This window comes from Rhinolophus sinicus, linkage group LG06 (assembly GCF_036562045.2).
Source record: "Rhinolophus sinicus isolate RSC01 linkage group LG06, ASM3656204v1, whole genome shotgun sequence".
Classification (NCBI taxonomy): Eukaryota; Metazoa; Chordata; class Mammalia; order Chiroptera; family Rhinolophidae; genus Rhinolophus; species Rhinolophus sinicus.
The window spans coordinates 14643389-14668238 of record NC_133756.1 but is presented as its reverse complement, the minus strand read 5'-3'; the positions used below and the strand labels follow the sequence as shown (position 1 = coordinate 14668238).

General features: G+C 35.7%; 1 protein-coding gene across 9 annotated transcripts in view; it reads right to left on the bottom strand.

The window, feature by feature from the left end:
* Window positions 1–24850, bottom strand: part of CCDC30 (coiled-coil domain containing 30) — an 80095-nt gene that overhangs the window by 31685 nt on the left and 23560 nt on the right. For 4 of the 9 annotated variants that reach the window (XM_074334527.1, XM_074334529.1, XM_074334532.1 and 1 more), the window contains 3 exons: window positions 16651–16776; window positions 7507–7698; window positions 1692–1883 (listed from right to left, as the gene is read on the bottom strand). In XM_074334527.1, the coding sequence (XP_074190628.1) occupies window positions 1692–1883; window positions 7507–7698; window positions 16651–16776 (510 nt within the window). The remainder of the gene's footprint in view (window positions 1–1691; window positions 1884–7506; window positions 7699–16650; window positions 16777–24850) is intronic. The other 5 variants (XM_074334528.1, XM_074334534.1, XM_074334531.1 and 2 more) reach the window with 3 other exon arrangements.

Genomic DNA, 24850 nt, shown 5'->3' with positions numbered 1-24850 from the left:
CAGAGCTCACACATCATAGGAGAAGTGAAGACACAGAATGATTCAAGGGCAATGGCAGTGGGCAGCCAGTCATCTGAGACCAGGTCAAGTTCCTTTGAGCTGTCCCATCTGGTTCTGCTGAGGGGAAATGCTTACTTAAAGATATTCAGTTTTTACTCCACAGATGAGAGAATCACCCCATTGGCTTCTCTGTCAAGGACATATGCCAAACTTTTGAACCCGCCACCGGATTTAAGAAAGAGAACATTTCCGATACTTTTTGAAGTCCACTCTGTGACCCTCCTGGGTTACCCTCCTTCCTCCCCATCTGAGAAAACCAATACCTTAAATTTTGTGTTAATAATTTCTTTTCTTTTAACAATATATATCTCTATATGACATGGTTTTTATTTTGAACTTTACATCAATGGAATCGTACTGTGTTTTTGGTGACCTCGTTTTTATTCAGTATTATGTTGAATGACAGCCTATACCTGCAGTTCATTCATTTTTACTGTTGTGTGCTATTGTGTGCCATTTATTTATTTGATCTCATGTCAGTGGGCATTTGGGTTGTTTCTAATTTTCTGCTATTTGGAACAATGTTACTATGAAAATGACTGAATTCCTGTCTCCTGATAGTTATGTGCAGTGTAATAGTTTTTCTAGTGTTTATGCCTAGTAGTAGAAGTGTTGGGTTGTATAATATATACATCTTTAACTTAACTAAATACCAATGCCAAACTGCTTTCCAAAGTGTTTATACTAATTTCTGCTTCCAACTGCAGTCAGTAGATAAGCGTTCCTGTTGCACAAAATCCTCACCAATATTTAGTACTGTCTAAATTTAAAAGTTTTACCAATCTTTATCAATTTTACCAATTTTTTAATGGAGTAATAACATACAGTGATGTGTACACACCTTAAGCATACTCAATAAAGTTTTACTTATATAACCACCTCCCAGACCAAGATATAAAATACTTCTAGCACCACAGAAGGTTCCCTCGTGTCCCCTCCCAGTCAATACCCCTCATAAAGACAACCACTATCCCATCATCATAGCTTGGTTTTGGCTATTCTTGAACCTCATGTAAAGAAAATTACACAGTATGCACTCTTTCATGCTGGCTTCTTCAGCTCAACATTAGGCTTTTGAGTTTAATTCAGATTGCTGTCATCTACTTTTTGATGTTTGTTTTATATTTATATGATTTGATGAAATGACATTTTTTTATATAAGGTTTGACTCTCAGACAAACCCAGATTAAAATGTGCAACTGTTACATACTACTGCCACCTGGTGTTAGGTAACCTAAAATGCAGGGGCAATATTTCAAAAGGTTTATTTCACGACACAAATCCCTCCGAAAATGACAAAATTAAAATCATAGAAACAGCCAACCCAAATGAGAGGAGAATAAGCTTTTCAAAATTTGAAAGTATAAAACAAAAGTCATGTGGTCTTATTAAGTTCACGTTGACACCTTAATGAAACACTTTTAAGTTCACACAATTAAAAAAAGAAATCCACAAGATTTACTGGAATTGTAGGAGCAGATGAAGTCAAAAAAGAAGAAAGCATGTAAGAGTAAAGAAAAACCATAGACTTCTACCAAGTTTGCACCATATCCATTTCTTGAAATCCAGGGAAACGGGATTTCAGTAGTGGTATTCAGTGCATGTTACTCATGAAGTGTGAGGATAATTACCTTTTCCTCTGCATCAGCAACTTTAGCTTTCTCCAGCTTTTCCTGTGATTTAATGCTCTGAGCCTGCTTACGTACGTCCAGCTTCAGTTCCTTGATTTTCTGCTGACAGTGCTTCCACTCTGCTGTGAGTGAAGAGCACATCTTTGCACTGTCTAATAACTTCTGCTGGGCCTGCTTTAGTTCAATTTTTATCTAGAGGTGGGGAATAAATAACAGTAATAAAAATAAGCATGGAATGAATGTGAACGTGAGCCAGAAGAAGCAGCTTTCAAAGGAGTGCTGTTCCCCAAGGGCTGACAAATACCAATGTCATGTGGCCGATTACCTCTCTGGAGCTGCCATGTGTTAGTAAGGTTTGCCAAAGTCTATCTAGCCAGATGGCAGCTGGACAAAGGGATTTTTCCAAGAGTCACTATGCGTGCATGGTCTAAATGTTTCCATCCCTTTTCTATCTACTCCAAGCTGGCTTTCATTTCTACACCTCCATGAAACTGTTTGCCAAGGGCACTACTGACCTCCCCACTGGCAAAGTAAATCCAGTGGACACCTGACCTCTTAGCATGCACTCCCTCCATCTCAGAAAGTTGTTCCTTGGAGTCTGTGATACCAAACTCGCCTGGTTTTCATTCGCCTCTGCTGATCCTTCTTGGTCTCTTTTGTAGACTGTTCTAATGCTACCCAGCTTCGAAATATTATTGGATTATCCTAGACCTTGAGAGTGGATCATTCTTTCCCTAGCTTCCTTCTCATGATCATTTAATCTGCAGAGGTCTCCTTACTTATTGTACCACATTTATTTCTTTTAGAGAACTTATCACAACTTGTAATTAAACATATACTTATCCACCTGATTACATCCTCCTTCCCCACTCTAAATTCCAAGAGATCAGGGACCATGTGTTTTATTCACTTCTCAGTATTTAAGGCCTACTGAACAAATTTATTTACTGAACAAATAAATGAATGAATGGCATGCTAAGGAATATTAGAACCTGCTAAATAGACATACGAGGCAGAGCTCACGGACAAAAATGCTGAGACAGAATTTACTTTTCCACATGTAAAACAATTTCCTGGGCTCAAAGCTTTTCAAATGAATTAGTAGGGATTGTAACTATAATTTCCTCCACTTGTGACTTCTGTGTATTAACCAATCCGATTTTATCAAGTGAATCTAAAAGTTAATAATGTTCAACCTCTCTGAGCATCAGTTTCTTCATCTGTAATATGGGGATAACCTCATAGGACAGTTGTGAAGCTACATTAAATAAAACAAAACAATGAAAGCATCAGGAATAGAGCTAGACACATAGGCAACACCTAATATGAGTTAACTGCTGTTCTTTAAGAATCACTTATACAATATGCACTATATTTGAAGTATATAACTGAGGCAGATATTAGAATAAATATTTTACATTGGTTAAGCTCTCATATATATGTAATAGCTGAGATTGGAATTTTGTCCCATTTTAGAGATGAGAAAACTGAGTCTCAAATATACTTGGCGAATGATACAGCCAAGGTCTGAATGCAGATTTTCTGATTCTAATACAGTATTTCACATTATACTGCCTCTAAATTGTGAAATACCTGTCTTTTTATTTATCTAAAGAGAATACTACAGAGTAGATTAACAAAGCTAAAAGTTGGTACTTTGAAAAGTCTAATAAAATGGATAAACTAGTGAGACTGAGTAAGAGAAAAGCAACAAAGTATAGGTAACTAGTATCATGAAAGCAAAAAGGGCCATTGTTATGTTTAAAAGTTGATGAATAGGTTTATGTAAAAAATTTTAAATTTAAATGAAAAGGAAAATTTCTAGAAAAATAAAATATACCAAAGTTGATACAAGAAATAATAAAAACATGAGTTTTCATAATTATTAAGAAACTGAATTAGTAATTAAAAATCTTCCCAAAAGAAAACTTAGAATCAGAAAGATTCAGAGATGAGTTTTTGTCATTATTAAGGAGAAATAATTGTAATTTTACACAAACTCTTCCAGAGAACAGAAAAACAGGGTACATTCTATGTTAAGTGGCTATGACAACCATAATATCAAAATCTGACATGTTCATTACAAGAAAGGAAAATGACAAGCCATCTCATTTATGAACAATCCCAAAGAAATATTAGCAAGCCAAAATCAGCAATGTAGGAAAGGGATAGTAATTCATGATGAAGTTGGGTTTATCCCAGCAATGCAAAGTTGCATTAACATTACATCAGTCAATGTAATTCACCATATTATAATAGATTTAAAATGTTTCAAATCTTATTTTCTCAAAATATCCAGAAAAAGAATCTGATAAAATTCAACACTTACTATAAAACATTGAACAAACACTAGAATAATGTGATCAAGAAGGTCTATTCAAAGATCCTACAAAAACATACTGAATGGTAAAATCTGAGAGATTTTCCTTTGAGCTTGGGAATGAGAAAAGGATGCTCATTATCACTAGTTTTATGCAGCACTGTACTAGCCATTGCGAAGAATAAGGGAAAAAGAATGAAAGGTGTGACATTTGGAAGGGAAGAAAGAAAATGCTATTTATTCTCAGATGATTGCTTGCATAGAAAATCCAAAACAATATTAACAAATTATAACAATTAATTTAAAAGTATGCCAAGGTTTTTATTAGAAAAATTAATCACATTTTTACATATTATCAACAGAAAAAAAATGTAAAAAGTTACCATTTATATGGAAACTTTATTAGTAGTATGGAAAAATATCAGCACCTAGGACAATGTCTAACAAAAGATGTATAAGACTCCACAAAGAAAATTATAATATTGAGAGAAATTGGGGACGACCTAAATATAATACATATACATACTTCATAAATGAGAGGATTCGATATTGTAAAGATTTAAATTCTGCCCAAATTTATCTACAGATTCAGTGTAATTCCAACTAAAACCCCAAAGACTGTGTGTGAGTATATGTGGGTATACACATATAACTTGACAAACTGATGATAACATTTATGTGGAACTTCAAATGGCCAAGAATGTCCTAGAACAAGAACAGGGTTTGTCCTACCAAATATTAAAATTTTTATAAAGCTAAAGTAATTAAGATAGCAAGCTATTGGCACAAGAATAAACAATTGGAACAATGAAACAGAATAGCAAGCTCAGAAACATACCAATATTTTTATGACTCAGGTGACAATATAGTAATGTAGAAGAACATCTTTATAACTCTGAGGTGGACAAAGATTTCTTAAATCAGATCCCCAAATCAACAACTATAAAGGTAAACACTGATTAGATTAAAATTACAAACTTTGATTCATCAGAAGACAGCATATTTAGAGAGTGAAAATATAAGCCACGGAGTAATGTTTGTAATACATACCTGATCAAGGGTTCACATATAAAGAAATCCTATAAGTTAATGGAAAAATCAACAGGACAGAAGCCCAAAAAGTAAATTGAACAAAATCTTGAATAGGCACTTTACAAAACAGGAACTCAAATGCCAGATAAAAATAAACAAAGTTGTTTAACCTCATTGCTAAACAGGGAAATGCACATTAAAATTGCAAGGAGCTAAAACTATACACATACACTAGATTAGCAAAAATGTTAAAGTCTGACAGTACCAAGAGAGGGCGAGGATGTAAAGCAGTAAGGACCTTCACACACTGCTGGTGGGAGTAGAAAACTAGAGTTGAAGTAATATGTACCCTATGATGCAAACATTTCACTCCTACTCTCTTCCTAGAGAAATGAATACTATGGATATAAGGACACATGTACACAAATGTTCATAGCAGCATTTCAAAAAAAGTGGAGGCATAACTCAGATCCTTTCATACATCTCACTATTCAGAAATGCAGCTTACATTCATTCAATGAACATATCTGAAATAATGAGCTCTTATGCTCTCCTTGGGTAAGAGCTGCTCAAGTGTCCAGAGTGGTAAGTTTATGAAACCTCCGTTAGCTTTAACTTCTGAAGACCAGAAAGACCATCTCCAACAATGTTAACAGACATGTAAAAGTGATCAAATATTTTATTAAACAGAATAGAAGTGAATGTATGTAGAAATGAAGAAATTAAACCCTGAATAAAACACCTCAATATCATTGGTGGATCAATGTAGGTCAACAGGAAAAATAGGGTAATAGCTTGTCTTTTGTTATTACCAAGAAAACTTCTAGATCAAACTCTCCTAAGCTTCCTCTTTTCCTGGTGAACCCCCAGCCATTCTAAATCAGTTCAATCTCTCTTTTTTTTTCTTCATTTCCTCATTTTATTTTGGAGGAGTGGTACAGCTTTTGAAGCTTCATTGACAGGAACAAATCTATTAACTGTTGATTTCTTCTCAAAAGGCACTGTAACCTAATAGATGGGAAGTTACATTTTTCAAGAACAATGTAGCCATAAAAAAACTCAGTAAAACACAGACAGATCCAATGAATAGAAGAAGAAACAAAGAAGTCAAAGAAGAGAATATGTGGTACATTAGATTGGTTCAGGATAATGAAACCTAAACTTTTTATTGTAAATAGAACGGGTACAGGTCCTTTCATAATATACTGTCCACTTACTCCACAGGCCAAAAAAGGTAAGTTCCCTGGAACCTGTGAGCATCCGTCATTGCACCAACACTCAGCCTTGTGATAATGCTGGGAATGGTGAAACAGACAACAACACTGTTATGGCCAACGACGTGTGTGCATCTAGGGTGGGTTCTTCAGCTTTAGGCTGAAGTGTTGGTGGTGGCAGAACGGCTCTCTGCTTGAAGTTCTGAAAGCCTATAGCCTTCTTCTTAATAGTCGCAAACTGGAAACATGCAAGATGTCCATAAACCATAGAAAGAATAAATAAATTGTGGCATTTTATTACTGTGGAATATGGCACTGCTAAGAAAATGAATTAACAAAGGCTACACTTCACCCCATGGATGACTTTTCCAAAGACAATAGATCATAAGAAGACAGACACATGTACATGTACTGATAGATTATATTTGCAACATTCAAAAATAGGCAAAACTGAACTACATTGTGTGAGATTCATAGATCGGTGGTGAAAGTATAATGTAAAGCAAAGCAAGAGAGTAATTACCCAAATGAGTGGCTACTGCTAAGACAGGATGATGATGGGAAAGGCATGCAGGGGCTGCTAGTATGTGGGCAATGTGCGATTTCTTGTCCTGGGTGATGGTCACATGAGAAATCACTCCACACTGTATTTGTTACACTACATATTTCTGGTTTATGGACTGTCTGAGTGTTATATTTCACAGTAAAATGGTTTAAAAGCAATTAACTAGTATTCTGCGTTTAAAATCAGTCTCATAAAATATGCCTAACATTAGCTAGAGACCCAGAATTTGATCATCTCTGAGTGGATTTAAAAAGTGAACTCTAAGTTTGCAAAGCTGAGGTTCCAAGATGACCTCCAATTGAGGAGAGTTGTAATATGGAATCACAACTCTGCATTAGAAAGAAACAGACCTGGTTTACATTCTGACTCCACAATTTGTTAGCTAAGGGCTCAGGTCATGGAAATTTAGTAAGTGCTAAAATTTTAGGAAATAATTTCAAAAGATTGTGTAACTTAAAAAATTTTCATATTTATAGGTCAACAGCATACACACACCTGCAGCAACAAAGGAACAATTGAACTGTGTACCTACTTGGTATGGAAAAGTTAAAGGAGTGAGTTACAGAGCTCACAAATCCGCCCATCTGTGGACCCTATTATGAATGAGAAAGCTGAGCAATTTTGATTCCCTTATTCCCAGGGCCAGTTGAGCCATTGAGACTCTTCAATAAAGGACGTACCCACTAGAGGATGTACCTTAATGTTTTCTTCCTGAAGTAAGCTATTATGTTGCTTTAGGTCCAAGTTCTTTCCTCGCTCATATCGAAGCTCTTTTTCCGCTGAGTTGCACAGAATCTGGAGCCGGTGCAAATTCTGGCGAAGTTGTTGTAGTTCCTCTTGCTGCTGGTATCTCGGTTTTTCTCCAGATGATGGATCCTAAAACAAACATTTTAAAAGAGAAACATGGACAACCTGAAAGAATATTGGTAAAACATGGGTTCCAGCTGTCAGAACTAGAATTGTCAGAATGTGATTACTCACATGTAAATGTCTTTGGAGTTGGCTTACCTACAACAAATTATTCTTTTATAGCTATAGCTAGTTGGTACATGTCCATGTAATTTAACTCCTGTTATATTAGTGTGAAAATGTCGAATAAATTATGTGAACAAAAGCATAGACAACTTTCTTATGTTTCATAGTGGTAAAGGGGAACAGAAGCACGGACAATTTTAGAGTAACACATGCTTTAAAGGGGAGTTCAAAGAGCCAATATGTGAAGAAGTAAAGTGTGAATGTGTATGTGGTATATTTGTGTGTGTGTGTGTGTGTGTGTGTATGGTGTCTGTTGGCAAAAGGAAAGAGAACATTTTGTAGCAAGAGAGAGTCCATTCTAGCCTCATCACTGTCCTTTTACTACCTGATGCTTCTTCTTCAGTGACTTCTCAACACCACACTCTGCTACCAGGTCCCTCGACTGCAATAAAACTATGGTGACCAAAGGAGGAGTCATCTGGGTTTGCGCAAAGGTAGGCACACAGGTGTGCTGAGTAGATAAACAATTCAACCTATCCAATTCAATAGATAAGATGTACTTAGAGTTTCCTGGGTCTGGTCCAGTACACTTCCTGTCCATGACTTTCTGAAAAGCCCATGTCATTATTCTATTTCTATCTTGCTTAAAACAGAATTACCACACAGAATTTCCCAAGTCCTGCTAGCCCTTAAATTCCTATTTCGGTTTAGTCAGAAAGGCAATCTAAATTCAATTTGCTTGTTTTAGAGCTGCAAGTGTGTAAGATCCCTAGAGAAAGTTCTTTAATGGAATTACAATGTAGCTATTAGAACCCTAGCTTTGGAGTTAGATACATCTGGGTTTCAATCCTAAATGCATCACTTACTAATTGGGTGATCTTGGAAAAGTTATATCGTCTTCCTACATTTCATTTTCCTCACTTTAAAATGGGGATAATAATAACTACTGGATGGAGTGAAGGGTAAGCTAACGCATGCAAGCACTTAGCATAGTGCCTGGCACGTAACAAGCACTAAACACTGCCCATTACTGTGGAGGCTACTTAACTTTCCTTTAACTGTCTTCTTCTATCTGAAAACAAGAGTTCTCCTGAAGCCTGGAAAACCTCGATCACCACTCTAGCTTCTTATTTAACCATTACACAGCAGATTTGAACAATTAATTAGTAATCAGCAGCCTATGTAGCCGTTTAACATACCAAAACAGAGACAAAGAAGAGAAGAACACCATTTATACAATGGGACAAAGGCACAGCCTTTTTCAGTCTGTTTTGAAGATGAGAAAAGCCAGAATGTTCTTCTTGTCTACATTTTCCAGTCAAGTCACTTTGTCAGAGTAGAAATACAAATTCTATTTTTTTCTTTTTTTTAAGGAGGGCACAGCTCACAGTGGCCCACCTGGGGATCAAACCCGCAACCCTGGTGCCATCAGCACCATGCTCTAACCAACTGAGCTAACTGGCCATCCCACAAATTATTTTTCAAAAAAGGCAACTATTAAAGGAACTACCAGTCAGGCAGTCAAATGGCCAACATAATGGGTCTCTATTTTTTCCCATCATGTAAATTACTTCCCAGTAGAAAGTTATTGCAGAGGCATAAAGACTCACTAAGCTAGAACTACGAACAACGTAAGAGTACAAACTAAAGTACATAGGGGTCCTTTTTTTTGATCAATCAACAGATTTCTTAAGCCAGATATCCTGAGTCGCAGTTTACTCACCTGCAAATTAAAGGCATAAGAGCAGATAATGTCTAATGTTTCTTCCCTCTTATGGAAATTTATCAGTTTTAATTCCTTAGGAATTAAAACAAATTGGAAGCAGCTTTGTCTTAATTTTATAGGCTTAAAATCTAGCTTTTGATATTTTAAAATATTATCTTAGTAAAAATTTAATACGAACTAAGTTCATGTACTGGTCCCAATGACAAGATCATTCCTATTATGACTACTGGCTTTAAATATTCTCATCCAGTGAATGTGGAGAAAACAGGTTATCAAAATCTTTTCGTGTATCAATCATCAAACTAAGTGCATGTGTTCTGACTCCCTACTCATCAAACATTCTTCGGATTTTGATTTGTCTTTTTTAGCTCTCTCCAGGTAAATGCAACTGTTCAACTGATGTTTATAATTAATTATTACAGAAGAATAACTAATTGACATTCTGGTTTTACTGACTAGTTCTTGAAAGTTTGGTTTAATGTGAAGTTATCTCCAAGACACAGATCTATTTAAGGGGCAAATACATCAAGTTTTGGAGCCTGCAAGCCTAAGGGCCAAACCTTGAGTAAGTTCACCATGATAATCTGTGACAGACACCCTGGGAGGATTTCTGAAAGCCAGCTTGCCAATCTTTCTTAGGAAATTAGTTTGATATGACAACTGTATGCTTCCTTTGAATTTCTCAGCAATTGGAAGCAAATGACGTAACAGTTCAAAAGTCAAGCTCTCGAGTAGACAGACCCAGGCCTCACCACAATGTGTCATTCTGGGCAAATTATTTAACCTTTTTAAAGCTTCAGTTTCCTCATCTATAAAGTGAAAACAATAATATTCCTGCTTCATTGTATTGCTTAATATATACAGAGTATTCAGTATAGTGCTTAGAACATAGTAAATATTCAATAATGTTATGAAGAAACATGAAGCTAGATTTTTAAACCTATAAAATTAAGATCTTAATGGTAGTTTCAACTCATTTCAAGAATTTTTGAAAAGAAGGATCTAGAATTCAGCTATCACAACCTCACCTTGAATATTGTCCAGAATACTGTCAAGATTTTCAACTTGAATTCTACAGTACAGCAGTTATCTTATTCTTACAAGTAAACAAATGAGTCCTATTTTTTTTTTCCACATTAGGAAGATGACCCATCACCAGTTTAAGTGAGTTTTTCACTGTTTCAACTTTTAGTATAGCATTGGGCAGACAGGGATTATAAAGATTAAAAAAAAATCACTCAATAAAGCACCATGCACTTTGGCAGGTACTAGGGCTACAATAGAACGTAATCCCTGCCTTAAGGAATTTACAATTTAGTGAGAACTAAGGATGAGTAAACAAGGGATTAAACAGTAGTGAGTAATCTGAGGCCTGATGGTAAGTAGGCACAAACTAGGTAAGTGTAAAGGAAGGGGTGTGTGCATACTTGCATGTGTATGCATGTACTCGTATGTTGGAGGGTGTCAGTAGAAATGAGAACAGGGAACAATAAAGGTGTTCCAGGATGACTTAATAAATAAGATGGGTAAAGCCCAGAGGCAAAAGAGAGAAACTTTATTTGGATGCCATGTGGTAGGGAAATCAGCTGAGAGATTGTTGTAGTTATCCATGTAATAAACAACAGTGACTAAAAAAGGATGGTGGGGATTTAAAGAAGTAACGAATTCTAGAGGTATTTAGAACACAATATTAATAAGATTTGTCATTTACTGGATGTGGCAGGTAGAGAAGAAGGAATCATGGGTGCTACCTGGATTTCTGACGGGGGCAAACTAGCAAGTGGATGGCAAACCAAGAAGCGGGAATGTGGAGATCGATTGGAGAGATACCTGTGGTGAAGATACAGATACAGAAGAACGTGAGCAGAAACGTTGGGATTCGACAAGATGAGGCAGGGAGAAGGGGGAAAGTGAGAGGAGGAGGATCATTCTAGACAGAAGCCTAAACACTTGAAAGAAACAAGCAGAGGAACGGAAGCCTAAAGAGCAAGCTGAGAAGCCAGAGCGGGAGGAAGGAAACCAGGAGACTGCGAGCCACAGAAACCGAGGGGAGGGAAGGTACCCACGATGGTTAGAGAGCGTGGATGAAAAATAGAGTGAACACACGCATGCTAATTTTATTTTTATCCCCTTAATCTTAAATTTGTTTCAGGTATCTCAGAGCCTAGCATAATTTGCTTCGCAAAATATAGTTGGTGCTCAAATCCTTCAAGAAGGCAATCTGGCAATACAGATCAAGAGCCATAATAATGTTCAGACCCTTTGAATGAATAATGACATACCAATGAGTTTACTGCAATAAAATCATTCATAAGAAGAAACTAGCTGAAAATATAATAATGCCCATAACCATGCTATTTAAAATAGTGATTAAATGGAAACACGGAAATGGCTAAAAGAATTAAAGATAAATCAACTTGAAAGTGGGGTAAAGACTATCAACATGAAAAACAGTTATTAAAGTAAAATGATGGAAAAATAATACATATATGTGTGTGAGTGTGTGTGTGTGTGTGTGTGTATATATATATATATATATATTTGGATAATGTGTATAAACATAACACATACTATGAGAAATGTATATGTAGAAAATGCTGGAAAGGAACGGGAAAAATTGTGTCTAGGGAGTTTTTTCCCTTTTAAAATTCCTATAACACTGTATAAAAAAAGAATTAAGTATTTTATTTTGAACTCAGCAGTCTTTTTAAAAAGATAATATATTCAAATGGTTCAAAACCATAAGATAAAGAGTACAATTCTTTAAAAATAAATTTCTGATAAAATAACAATGATTTTTTTTCATCCTCCATAAACTCTTTTTCCTTTCCTACTCCCAGTGGATGCTAGATATACTTGAAGACAGGAAAAATGCAAACATATACACCATATTTTTAAAAATGGAAAAACTGACTTCTATTTCCAGGAAGATGGAGAAGGTATGCTTTTCCTAATTTCTATCACCAAATACAACCCAAAACCCTGGACATTATATGTAAAACAAACATAAGAAGAATCTGAAACGTGCAGAAAAGAAGGCAGACCAGCTAGGGAACTCGGGACTTGAGGAATGACTTGGCTGTGAGTTTCCTTTTTGCCTTATATATCCCAGACTTCCAGTTGACCACCTGGAAAACACCAATGAGCACAACAAAAGCCTGTTCTCTCTAGACAGAGGACCAGGAAATAGTCAAGCACGAAAGCAAGCTTTTGGATAATATCTGCTTTACTCCAGCCAAACATGACGGAAAAAAGCTGTGACCTCACCCCCACTCATGTCAACAAAGGTCAAGTTGGAAGCTTATGCTTCCACCTTCACCAGCTATTATGAGGCACCCCAAATCTCCTGCTGTGCTTGTGTCAGAGGCCAATAGGGAGCAGGGACTTTCATCTCTGCCAGGCAGTAACAGGCATGGTGTTTCTGGACTTCCACCCCCACCTGGCAGTGAGGAGACAGCCTTCCCCCTTTCCACTGGGGTGGTGTCAGAAGAGACCTAGTGAAGTGCCAGGACTTTCGCTATCACCCAGCCTAACAAGACCCCTTCTATCCACCCTCCTCATGATATCATGGAGGCCACGTAGGGAGCAAGAACAAGGCATTCCTCCCACTCACAGTCAGAACAACATAAGCAGAGGCCTAGTGGGGAATAGAAACTCCCATCCTCACCAGCAGTAACAAGGAGCCCCTTTGTTCTTGGGTGCTCATAGAGGCTGAATAGGGAACCTGGACTTCTACCCCCACCCTGGGGTAGTAATGAGACAGCACCCCTACATCCCTTGCCAGAGTGGTATCAGAAGAAGCCAGCTAAACAGAAGGCTTAAATAAAATCTAGAGTCTCGTATATTATAATACCCAAAATATTCAGATTTCAATCTAAAATTACTCACGACACTAAGAACCAGGAAAATCTCAACTTGAATGAGAGAAGGTCAAAATAGAAGACAACACCAAGATATCAGAATCATCTGACAAAGATTTATTTAGAAAACTTAAAAATTTTTTTCAATTACAGTTGACATACAATATTATATGTTTCAGGCATACAACATAGTGATTAGACATTTATATAATTTATGAAGTGATCACCCTGAGAAATCTAGTACTCATCTGATACCACACATAATTATTACAATGTTATTGACAATATTCGGTTCTGTGGTGTTATGGTGAGCACTATGGATTTTGACAAAGATTTTAAATCAGCCATCATAAAAATGCTTCAATGAGCAATTATGAACATACTTGAAACAAATGAAAAAAACAGAAAGTCTCAGAAAAGAACTAGAAAGTCTCAAGCAAAGAAATACGAGATATAAAATAAGAACCAGGGCTGTCGGATGGCTCAGTTGGTTAGAGCACGAGCTCTGAACAGCAGGGTTGCTGGTTCGATTCCCACATGGGCCAGTGAGCTGCGCCCTCCACAACTAGATTGAAGACAACGAGCTGCTGCTGAGATTCCAGAGGGGCGGCCAGATGGCTCAGAGGGTTAGAGCGCGAACTCTCAACAACAAGGTTGCAGGTTCAATTCCCTGGGATGGTGGGCTGCGCCCCCTGCAACTAAAGATTGAAAAAGGCGACTGGACTTGGAGCTGAGCTGCACCCTCCACAATTAGATTGAAGGACAACTACTTGGAGCTGATGGGCCCTGGAGAAACACACTGTCCCCCAATATTCCCCAATAAAATTTATATATATATAAAAGAACCAAATGGAAATTTTAGAATAAAAAAATACAATAACCAAAATTTAAAAACTCAATGGATGTAATCAACAGCAGAATGGAAAGGACAGAGAAACAAATCAGAGAACTTGAAGCCAGAGCAATAGAAATTACCCAATCTGAACAATAGAGAGAAAATAGACTGAAAAAAAAGACATCAAAGTGCTTCTGGGGACTGTGGGACTATAACAAAAGATCTAATGCTTGTGTCATTGGATCCTGGAATGAAAGGAGAATAAGGCAGAGCTAAAAAAGTACTTGAAGAAATAATGGCTGCAAACTTCCCAAAAGACATAAACATACCAATTCAAGAAACTGGGTGAGCTCCAAACAGGATAAACTTAAAGAAATCTGTACCAAAACACATCAGAGTCAAATTCTTGAAAACTAAAGACAAGGAAAAAAAAGACTGAAAACAGCAGGAGAAAAACACTATCTTACCAAAGAGAAAAACAAGTCAAATGACAGACTTTTCATCGGAAACCATAGAGACCAAAAGGAAGTGGCATAGCATTTCTCAAGTGCTGAAAGAAAAGATCTGTCAAGCCAGAATCCCGTACCCAGTGAAAATATCCTTTAGGAATGAAGAGGAAATCAAGACATTCTCAGATGAAGAAAAACTAAGAGAATTTGTCACTAGTAGATAATACTCTAAAAGAATGGCTATACACAAAGAATTCTATATATATTATCAAGTCATCTGCAAACAATGACAGTGTTACTTCTTCCTTTCTGATTCCTATGCCTTTTATTCCTTTTTCTTGTCTGATTGCTGTGGCAAGGACTTCCAGTATTATGTTGAATAAAAGGTGAAAGTGGACATCCTTGTATTATTCCTGATCTTAAGGTGAATGCTTTTAGTTTTTCCCCATTGACCATGTTAGCTATGGGTTTTTATCTTATCTTTTATCATGAAAAATACACGTATGTCACACATTGAACATTTAAAGACTTAATAATTCAGTCTTATCTTTGTTTCTAATTCAGAATTCTCTCTTTGCAGCAGGTTATAAGCTATTAAAAAGTGGTCTCTGTGTTCTGCTGCCCCTAGAAGACTTTGAATTTCATTATAAAGGGATATAAGTTCTGCTTTGATTTTTGCAATTGAAGAAATGAAGATATTTAGTAGAATAAAATAAGACTTCCCCCATAAAAGCTTTAATATATCTAAAAAGGAACCTTTGAAATGATTCTGACAAATGTCTTAAATATTTCAACCTATCCTTCTCGCAACAGTTAGTAGTTAAAACAAAGGTTACTTAAATCAGTTACTTAAACTGAGCATTCTTAATTTCTATCATTCACAAGTTGAAAGCCTGGGTTTCTAGACTCATTCCTGCTTTACCCAAGGCTTGTATAGAGGTAAATTCTTCAGCAATTCCTGCATTAGTTACATTACCTGTTTTAAAATGTATCCTTTCAAAAAGTTTCCTTTATAAAACAATGTGCTACATGGTTTATCTTTAATCTTGTGACACCATGAGGTAGGGTTATTGAAACTGAGGTTCAGAGAACTTGTGACCTGCCTAAATTCACATAGCCTGGAAGTGGTAAAGCTGAGATTCAAACTGCCTGATTGACTTCAAATTCTGTGTTCTTAACTATGAATTATGTTCCCTTAGTTAATAATGTATATTTAGTGTCTTAATAAACTAAGGTTTCTGCTAATCCTCTGATTTCTCTTTCCATGAAAGAAAACACTTTAGACAGATTTTTGAAAATCAATTTTCTACATTGATGACATGGAATATGCAGTGTTTGACTGGTGAATGACTGAGGTCTGAGAGACAGCCTGTGGTCCTCTATGAAAGGAACAGGTGATAGGAGAGGATCTACTTGGTATGTTCCCAAAGCCTTCAGATCAGAGCAAGAGGAAAATGTTGATGAGGAAGGCATTGGGCAAAAAAAGAGAAAAGGTAAGGAGTGGCCACCTCAAACCACAGGAAGAGGGCAAGTGGTATCAATCTCCTACCTCATTTCATGGAACAGTCCCATAAGTCCTTCAGGATAGGATTTAGGCCAATGCACTGGCTTTTGCCCACCCTACAAACTGATTGTCACCGTCCTCTAAATTGGTGATCTAAACTTCCATGAACTCACTTCTCAGTTTCTCTTCCAAATATAGGCTGGTTATGTCTATGATTTTTCCAAGATGACAGGACAAGCAGTTAAACGGAGAGACGAATCCATGATTCTAGACTATCGTAACGATCACTTGCTACTTAAAGGACTGTTCTTGGCTAGTGCTAGAACTCAGCTGGGGGAAACAACAGTCTCCCCATTACTGCTGATGGAAACAAATATTCTATAGCTACAATTTATTTTGAAATCAAAATACATGATAACATGAAATCCTTAAATTATAAATGCAAAAAGAGGAAAATAAAATCCTAAATGGCAAAATACCTCATTATCAACTTTCAAATCCTTCTGTAGAGTATTAAGATCAGATGTCAACTGCTTTCTCCCTTCTCTCTCTTCTGACAACTCACTTTCAAATATTTCAGTTTTTTCTTGGCTCATTTTCAATATCTGCAAAAAGTATTTTTTACATAATTAATTGTATACATAATACACATGTTTCCTATAAATTCTGATAATATTTTTCTGCCTAACTCAATTATAAAGTCATCTAGGGGAGATAGAAAGCTAGGAAAACTAGTTCATGGTACCATAGCTCATAAGATACATTTTTCTTTCCAAGACTGTTTTCTCAATAATAAATGGAGCAAATACTTGTCCTATGTACATCATAGCCATCAGAATAGGAGTAAAATATGATTTGAAAAGTATTTTGTAAAGTTTAAGCACCTACCAAATATAAGGTATTGAAATCTTCACAAATTGATGATAATATTTGCAAAAATAATGATAGCAGTTACTATTTAGTGCTTACCATATGTCAGACATTACGGTAAATGCTTTGTATGCATTATCTCATTTTGTCTTTCCAGGATTCTGATGAGATTGGAACTATTATTACCGTATTTTGCCATGTATAATGTGCACCCACATTTTGGGCCCAAACTTTCAGGAAAAAAATCTTTCGTTTTAATTTTTCAATTCAAATTTTTATTTGTTTACATTTAGGTACTTGTTTTTTGTATTACAAAGGAATTTCAGCGTTTATTTTTTAACATATTATGATACAAGAGATTTTACGTAACAAGTAATTACAAAACACAAGAATAGATATAAGGTATAAGAAATTTTATGTGCTGGTAACAAATTTATGATATTTACGCATCACAGAAGGCCAAGAATTCTTCGTCATTGCAAGTGCATTGTAAGTTCAACAAAACTGATTATCGTGTTCCAGGGTATTATTTTGCATACGGAAATAATTACTGATTTCTAGAGTTACACTTTTAACTCATAAGCATAAATAAAAGAATTAAAAACACATAGATACGGAATTAGTACTACCCATGTACTACCTATAATGCGCATCCTTATTTTTCCCTCACAAATTTGGGTACACAAATGTGCATTATACATGGCAAAATATGGTATATTCTTTTTACAGAGAACATAGGTGAGGCTCAGATATTTTAGGTAATTTGCCCAACGTCACCCAGTTTCTGGGCACTCTATTCTTTTCCATTGATTTATGCATTATGCATTTGTTTTTATGCCAATACCAAACTGTTTTGATTACTATAGCTTTGTAATATCGTTTGAATTCAGGGAGCATGATGCCTCCAGCTTTGTTATTTTTTCTCAAGATTGGTTTGGCTTTTTGGGGTCTTTTTTGGTTCCATACAAATGTCTGCGAAAAATGTCATTGGAATTTTGATAGGGATTGCACTGAATCTGTAGCTTGCTTTGGGTAGTATGGACATTTTAACAATATTAATTTTCCAGTCCATGAGCATGGAATATTTTTCCATTTAACTGTGTCTTCTTCAGTTTCTTTCGTCAATGTCTTATGGTTTTCAGTGTACAGGTCTTTCACTTCCTTGGTTAAATTTATTCATAGGTATCTGATTATTTTTGACAAAATCATAAATGGGACTGCTTTATTAATTTCTCTTTCTGGTAGTTTTTTTTATTAGTATATAGAAACACAATATATTTTTGTGTATTAATTTTGTATCCTGCAACTTCACTGAATTTATTTATTAGTTCTAACACTTTCTTTTTGGTGGAGTCTTTAGGGTTCTCTACATACATCATGTCATCTGCAAACAGTGACAGTTTTACTTTTTCCTTTCCAATTTGGATGCCCTTTATTTCCTTTTCTTGCCTAATTGCTCTGGCTAGGACTTCCAATACTATAATAATAAAAGTGGGAAGAATGGGCAACCTTGTCTTGTTCCTGATCTTAGAGGGAAAAAAGCTTTCAGCTTTTTACCATTGAGTATGATGTTAGCTGTGGGCTTGTTATATACGGCCTTTATTATGTTGAGGCGTGTCCCGTATACACTCACTTTGTTGAGAGTTTTTATCATAATGGATTTTGTCAAATGATTTTTCTGCATCTATTGAGATGATCATATGAATTTTATCCTTCATTTTGTTTATGTGGTGTATCACATTGATAGATTTGCAGATGTTGAACCATCCTTACATTCTTTCTTGGAATAAATCCCACTTGATCATGGTATTTGATCCTTTTATTAGGATCCCTATTAAATAGGATCCCTATTAAAAGGATCATACATCATGATCAAGTTGTTGAATTTGGTTTGTTAATATTTTGTTGAGGGTTTTTGCATCCGTGTTCATAAGGGAAATTGGCCTAGAATAAATAACTTTTCTTGTGGTGCCTTCTCTGGTTTTAGTAATGGTAACTCTGGCCTCGTAAAATGAGTTTGAAAGTGTTTCTTCCTCTTCTATTTTTTGAGTTTGAAAATGATTGGTATTAATTCTTCTTTGAATATTTAGTAGAATTCACCAGTAAATCTGTCTAGCCTTTACTATTAATATTTACTCTATTCAGACATGCCAAAGTGTAATTTGTCTTGTGTACAAAAACCTATCAGGAAATTGAGATATAAATGCAGCTTAGTGAATACAGAGTGAGAATGAGTCAGTTTCCTTAATACTGCCATCAAGCTGCATACCCCTCTACATTGGCAAAGGAAACCTGTCAAGCAAACTAACTGTATATTTGGATTGGCCGTTCAGGAATCATGAAATTGACATGTCTACACTCTCTAACTTGGGAACCACAGAATGATATGTTGGAAAAGAGTCCTACCAGTCCTGTCCTACTATTTACCAATGGTAGGATCCTGAACCAGTTACATAACTTTTCTTAACCTCAGTTTCCTCATCTGAAAAATAGGGATGATGCCTAGGCATATATGGGTACCTCAATTATAAAAAGTATCTGTAAGTGGCAGTTTCTATTATTGGATTGCTCTGAATTTTCACATTTATTCTTTAGTCAAACAATACCTTTAAGTCATCTTTATAATTTCAATACTCTAGTTTATCCTAAATACATTTTAGTGGGCTCCTTCTGAGTAACTACTGGAAGGCTTTCTGTAACCACTGGTCATAATCACAGGAAGTAGGTTTACCATTTCTGGAACTGTATTTTCTCCTTTTGCCTACTTCAGTAATTTTTAAGCACCCCTGTAGAGTTTGCCTCACCTATATTAGAAAATGTAACTGAAAATAATCTTTTTATTTCTTACCTCATTCAAATCTTGTACTTTCACTGTCTCTTGACCTTTCATACTGGTTTCTCTTCTGTCTTCCTATATTCCTGATAATTCAGGTTCTAAGATGGAAATCTTAATCCAAATAAATCACCAGTTAAAATACATACATACATGTGTCATTTTTAAAAAACTGAAAAAATAAGCTATATTTTTTAAGTGTCTTTCTTGGTGGCTATATCCCTGAAATCTCTTCCCACTAACAAGTTTCATCTCTTATCTGGTCTTGGATCCTTTGGAGAGTTTCTTTATTATGTATTTGAGCCCTTGCTGCTATTTGGCAGCTGAACCAAAGGGAACAAGTATTAGAAAAACATACTACAGAATCCTAATTGTTCTGAATTAATCAAGCTGATAATTTACCTTTAAAAAAAAACTTTCCAAAAGCAAGTTTTTATCATTGATTCGACCAGTAACAAAATTATATGCCAAAGAAGTTTATAAGTATGTAGTTGTAATTTGGAAACAGAACACACCAACATTGATATTACTTTTATTCAGAATTAAGTTTCAACAGAAACTTTAAGTTTTCAGTTTAATTCAGAGATAAAAATATTCATTTACTTAGGCTGAAGAAAGGAAAGGGTTGATTTACTAAAGAGTTTTTTCTAATTAAATTTTATCTAATTAAATTGGGGAAAGTATTCTGGAGCTTTGCTTGTAATTTCTAGATTCATAACTTACTGCCAGATGTGTACTAAACTATAGATTTTTTAAAAAATTAATTCATTAGTTTATAAAGTTGATTACCAAAATTTACCTTTCACATGTTTAATATCGATAAAACAGGAATAGCAATCCCAAACTGATGAGTTGGAAAGAAAGCGGAACACTACTGGAAAAATGGATGGTAAAACCCAAGTGCAACTTTTACGAATCCTCCTGTCCAGTGATATGGACAAAAGACCTAGTTAAGAATCACGAAGACTTCTTAGCAGCAGTATTCAAGTATACAGAGAAGAATATATTTTTGTCCCCAGAGCAGCTTCTCCCACTTTAGCAGCCACCATCTACACTGGTGAACGTTTTTGCACATCCACACACATGTTGATGCAGTCAACACTCAAGGCAAGAGTCTCCTTAGCCCTGCTCTTACACCATCTGAGATGCCACAGTACAAAGTACATGAAACATTTCAACTCTTATAATTGAAAACTCCCGATTTTCTTTGTGTTTTCTCAGTATAAGAATGTCATGTATTTTAATGCTGTAACTTTTAGAAGCTAACTTTTAAAAGAATATATATATTTGAAACTGACCATAATTATGGCATACTAAATATAGTAAGACAGTTAGGTAATTTATGTGCTTCCTAAGACCGGCAACCAAAGTTTAAAACAGAAAAACCCAGGAAAGCGGCAGCAAATAATTTGAGAAATGAGCAATAGGATACACAGACCTCTGGGTAGCCAAAGGGAGCCTACCTTACCTGTCAGCCAGCAGTAAACAAAGAGGAGGACTAATGGACTTGCTAGGGAATAGCCTCATTGGCAAAGGGTAGCTGCCAACACCTCTGGAGAACTATGTAACAGCTCAGGATTTTCCACTATTGATGTTCTACTATCTGAAAGGTAGAGATCACTTGATGCTCTGAACCAAACTGTACAAACTGTCCCAGGCACAGTCTGCTGCCATGCCCCCTATGTGCTTGCATTGTACTGTACCCTCTCTCAGGCACGGTAAGAGGTAAATGAGATGGCAAATGCAGGCACTGTAGAGAATGAAACATTGCCTGGTCATCACCTCCAGGTAGAGATGGTTTATGTGTTCAGTGTTGGGCATGCTATAACCACCCCATGAGTTATACTAAATCCCTAATATAAATCTTGTCTATAAATCCTACACTATAAATCCTACACTATAAATCTGGTCTATAAATGGTGTAGAAAATGAGCCCTAGGGCCAGACAAACCTGAACCAGTCCCTGGCTCTGCCTCTTACGTTGGTCAAGTTCCTTTAAGTTCTCTCAAATATGAAATGGGAATACTCCTGCTTACCTTGGAAAAGACTGTTATATGGATTACACAAGATTATGTTTGTATAATGTTGGTGCAAAAATAACTGCAGTTTAAAAGGTTAAAAATAATTACAAAAACTGCAATTACTTTTGCACCAACCTACTAAAACACCTTGAACAGATCGTGGCATATGACAGATGCTCAATATATTGTGGCTATTATTATTCCTGCCAGAAACCTAGCATTTCTTCTCTGTTAAGCATTTTCTCTGAGAACACACATGTTAGCAGCACTAAGGTGGTCGGTCTATTTAATGGTAAATCTGTCTGCATACAGAAATTGGAAAGGAACACAGTCATATCTTGAGGAACCTGCTTGATTTAAGGGAGTACGTTCTAAATTATTTGTCCTTTTTAAGTCACAGTACTCTCCTTTCCCATTTGTTTTCAAAATAACTGTTACAGGGAAACCATCTACAGAGTGCCCAGAAATGGAGGCTTCTCTGGTTCTTGTAGAGGTAAAAGAACTACAGATTTGCATCTGTGGAACAGTAAGAATCCCTATAACACAGTTTGAAAATCACAGTGGCAAAAACATGGTTTTTTCAGTCAGTAGAAATTTGAACTCTTGACTTCCACATTTATGAATTTGTGATCTTGTTTCCCTCATCTGGAAAGCAAGGTGAATAATACCTACCTACCAGAATTTCTGTTAACATTAAATGAATTAGGTCACACCCCGAGCAGTAAAGTCATTGCAACATTATAGGCCCTCAAACCTTAGTTTCCTTCCATTCGTTTACTTCTTTTTTGTAGGAAAATGATAAAAAAGTAGTCAGAGACAAGGAATGACTGCATGCAGCACCTCAGTGCCCATTTAAAGCTAAAGATCCAGGCCAAGGAAAGCATGACACTAGGTCAAGATCTGGAAACCAGCTCTGGAAAGGGCTATCACTCCTTACCTACTGATTACAGCACTTAGTTCACTTAATTCCTCTGCTGACAATTATCCTTTAGTTAATACTTATTGAATATTACCATTGCCAGGCTGCTAAACATGACCAAGGAAGCTTAAAGTTTTTCTTCTTCACAAAAGATCTAGAGAGAATTTTAAAGGCAAAAATCTATTTAGCTATGTCATCTTTCCTCAGGAAGTGACTTTAAAAGGTCATTTAACTACTGTGGATTACTTACTCACTGAGTACCATATCTAGTTTTAAAGACTTCTACTTCTCAATACCTTTAAAAAGAAGAAACATCTATTTACAATGTTCCTCATTAGCCCATTCCAGCTGGCTTTAGGTGGGATGAAGTGAAAGGATAATTGAAGAGTTAATGTAAAGCTTTATTATTTTAGAAATCCACACATATTTCATGTCCTGATGACAAGGAAAAGAAAACGTAACCACCTAACGACACACTCTTAAACAACCAATAGATTGAAGACGAAATCACAAGAGAAATTAGGAAATACTTAGACAAATGAAAATGAAAGCACAACACACTCAAACTTGTAAGAAGCAATGAAAGCAGCGTTAAAGTGAACATTTATAGCTATGCATGCTTACATTAAAGAACAAGAAAGATCTCAAATAAACAAACTAACTTTATAATTTAAGAAACTAGAAAAAGAACAACAAACTAAATCCAAAGGTAGCAGAAAGAAATAATAAATGTTAGAGCAGAGATAAACAAACTAGAGAATAGAAAAATATAGAAAATCAGTAAAGTTGTTTTTTTGGAAAGATAACAAAATTGACAAACCTTAAGCTAGAATGACTAAGAAAAAAAAGAGAAGACTCAAATTACTAAAATAATAATTGAAAGTGGGGACATTCTTACTAATTCTACAGGAATAAAGGATTATAAGAGAGTACTCTGAACAACTGTCCATCAACAAATTGGATAACCTAGAAGAAATGGACAAATTCCTAGAAACACAAAACCAACAAAGACTGAATCTATTTGATTTGATAATTTGAATAGACCTAGAACTAGTAAGGATATTGAATCAGTAACACAAAAATGTCTTGTACAAAGAAAAGCCGTGACCTGATGGCTTCACTTGTGCATCCTACCAAATATTTAAAGTAGAAGTAACACCCATCCTTCTCAAACTTTCCACAAAACTTGAAAGGGAAGAAATACTTCCTAACTCATCCTCTGAGGCCAGCATTACCCTGATACCAAAGCCAGACAAAGACACTAAAAGAAAACTACAGACCAATACCCCTTATAAGCATCGATGCAAAAATCCTCAACCAAATACTACCAAAACAAATTCAACAATGTATTAGAAGGATGTACACCATGACCAAGTGAGATTTATTTCTGGAATGCGAGGATGGTTTAGCATACAAAAATTAATCAATGTAATACACCTCGTTAACAGAGTGAAGGAAAAGAAAACACACAATCATCTCACTTGATGCAGAAAAAGCACTTGACAAAATTCAACACCCTTTCATGATTAAGAAACACTCAACAAAGTAGGAACAGAAGGAAACTATTTCAACATAATAATAGCCATATATGAAAAACCCACAGCTAACATCATATTCAACGGTGAAAGAGTTTTCCTCTAAGATTAAGAATAAGGCAAGGATATCGGCTTTCACCACTTCTACTAAACATAGTACTGGAAGTCCTAGCCAGAGCAATTAAGGAAGAAAAAAAAAAATAAAAAACATCTAAATTGGAAAGGAAAAAGTAAAATTATCTGTTTGCAGATGATATGATCTTATATGTAGAAAACCTTAAAGATTCCACACTGTGAGAAATAATAAATGAATTCAGCCAAGTAGCAGAATACAAAGTCAACACACAAAAATCAGTTGCATTTTTATGCACTCACAATAAAAAGCTGAAAATGAAATTACAAAAAACAATTCCATTTATAGTAGCATCAAAAAGAATAAAATACTTAGGAAGTAACCAAGGAGATGAAAGACTTGTACAGTGAAAACTATAAAATATCGCG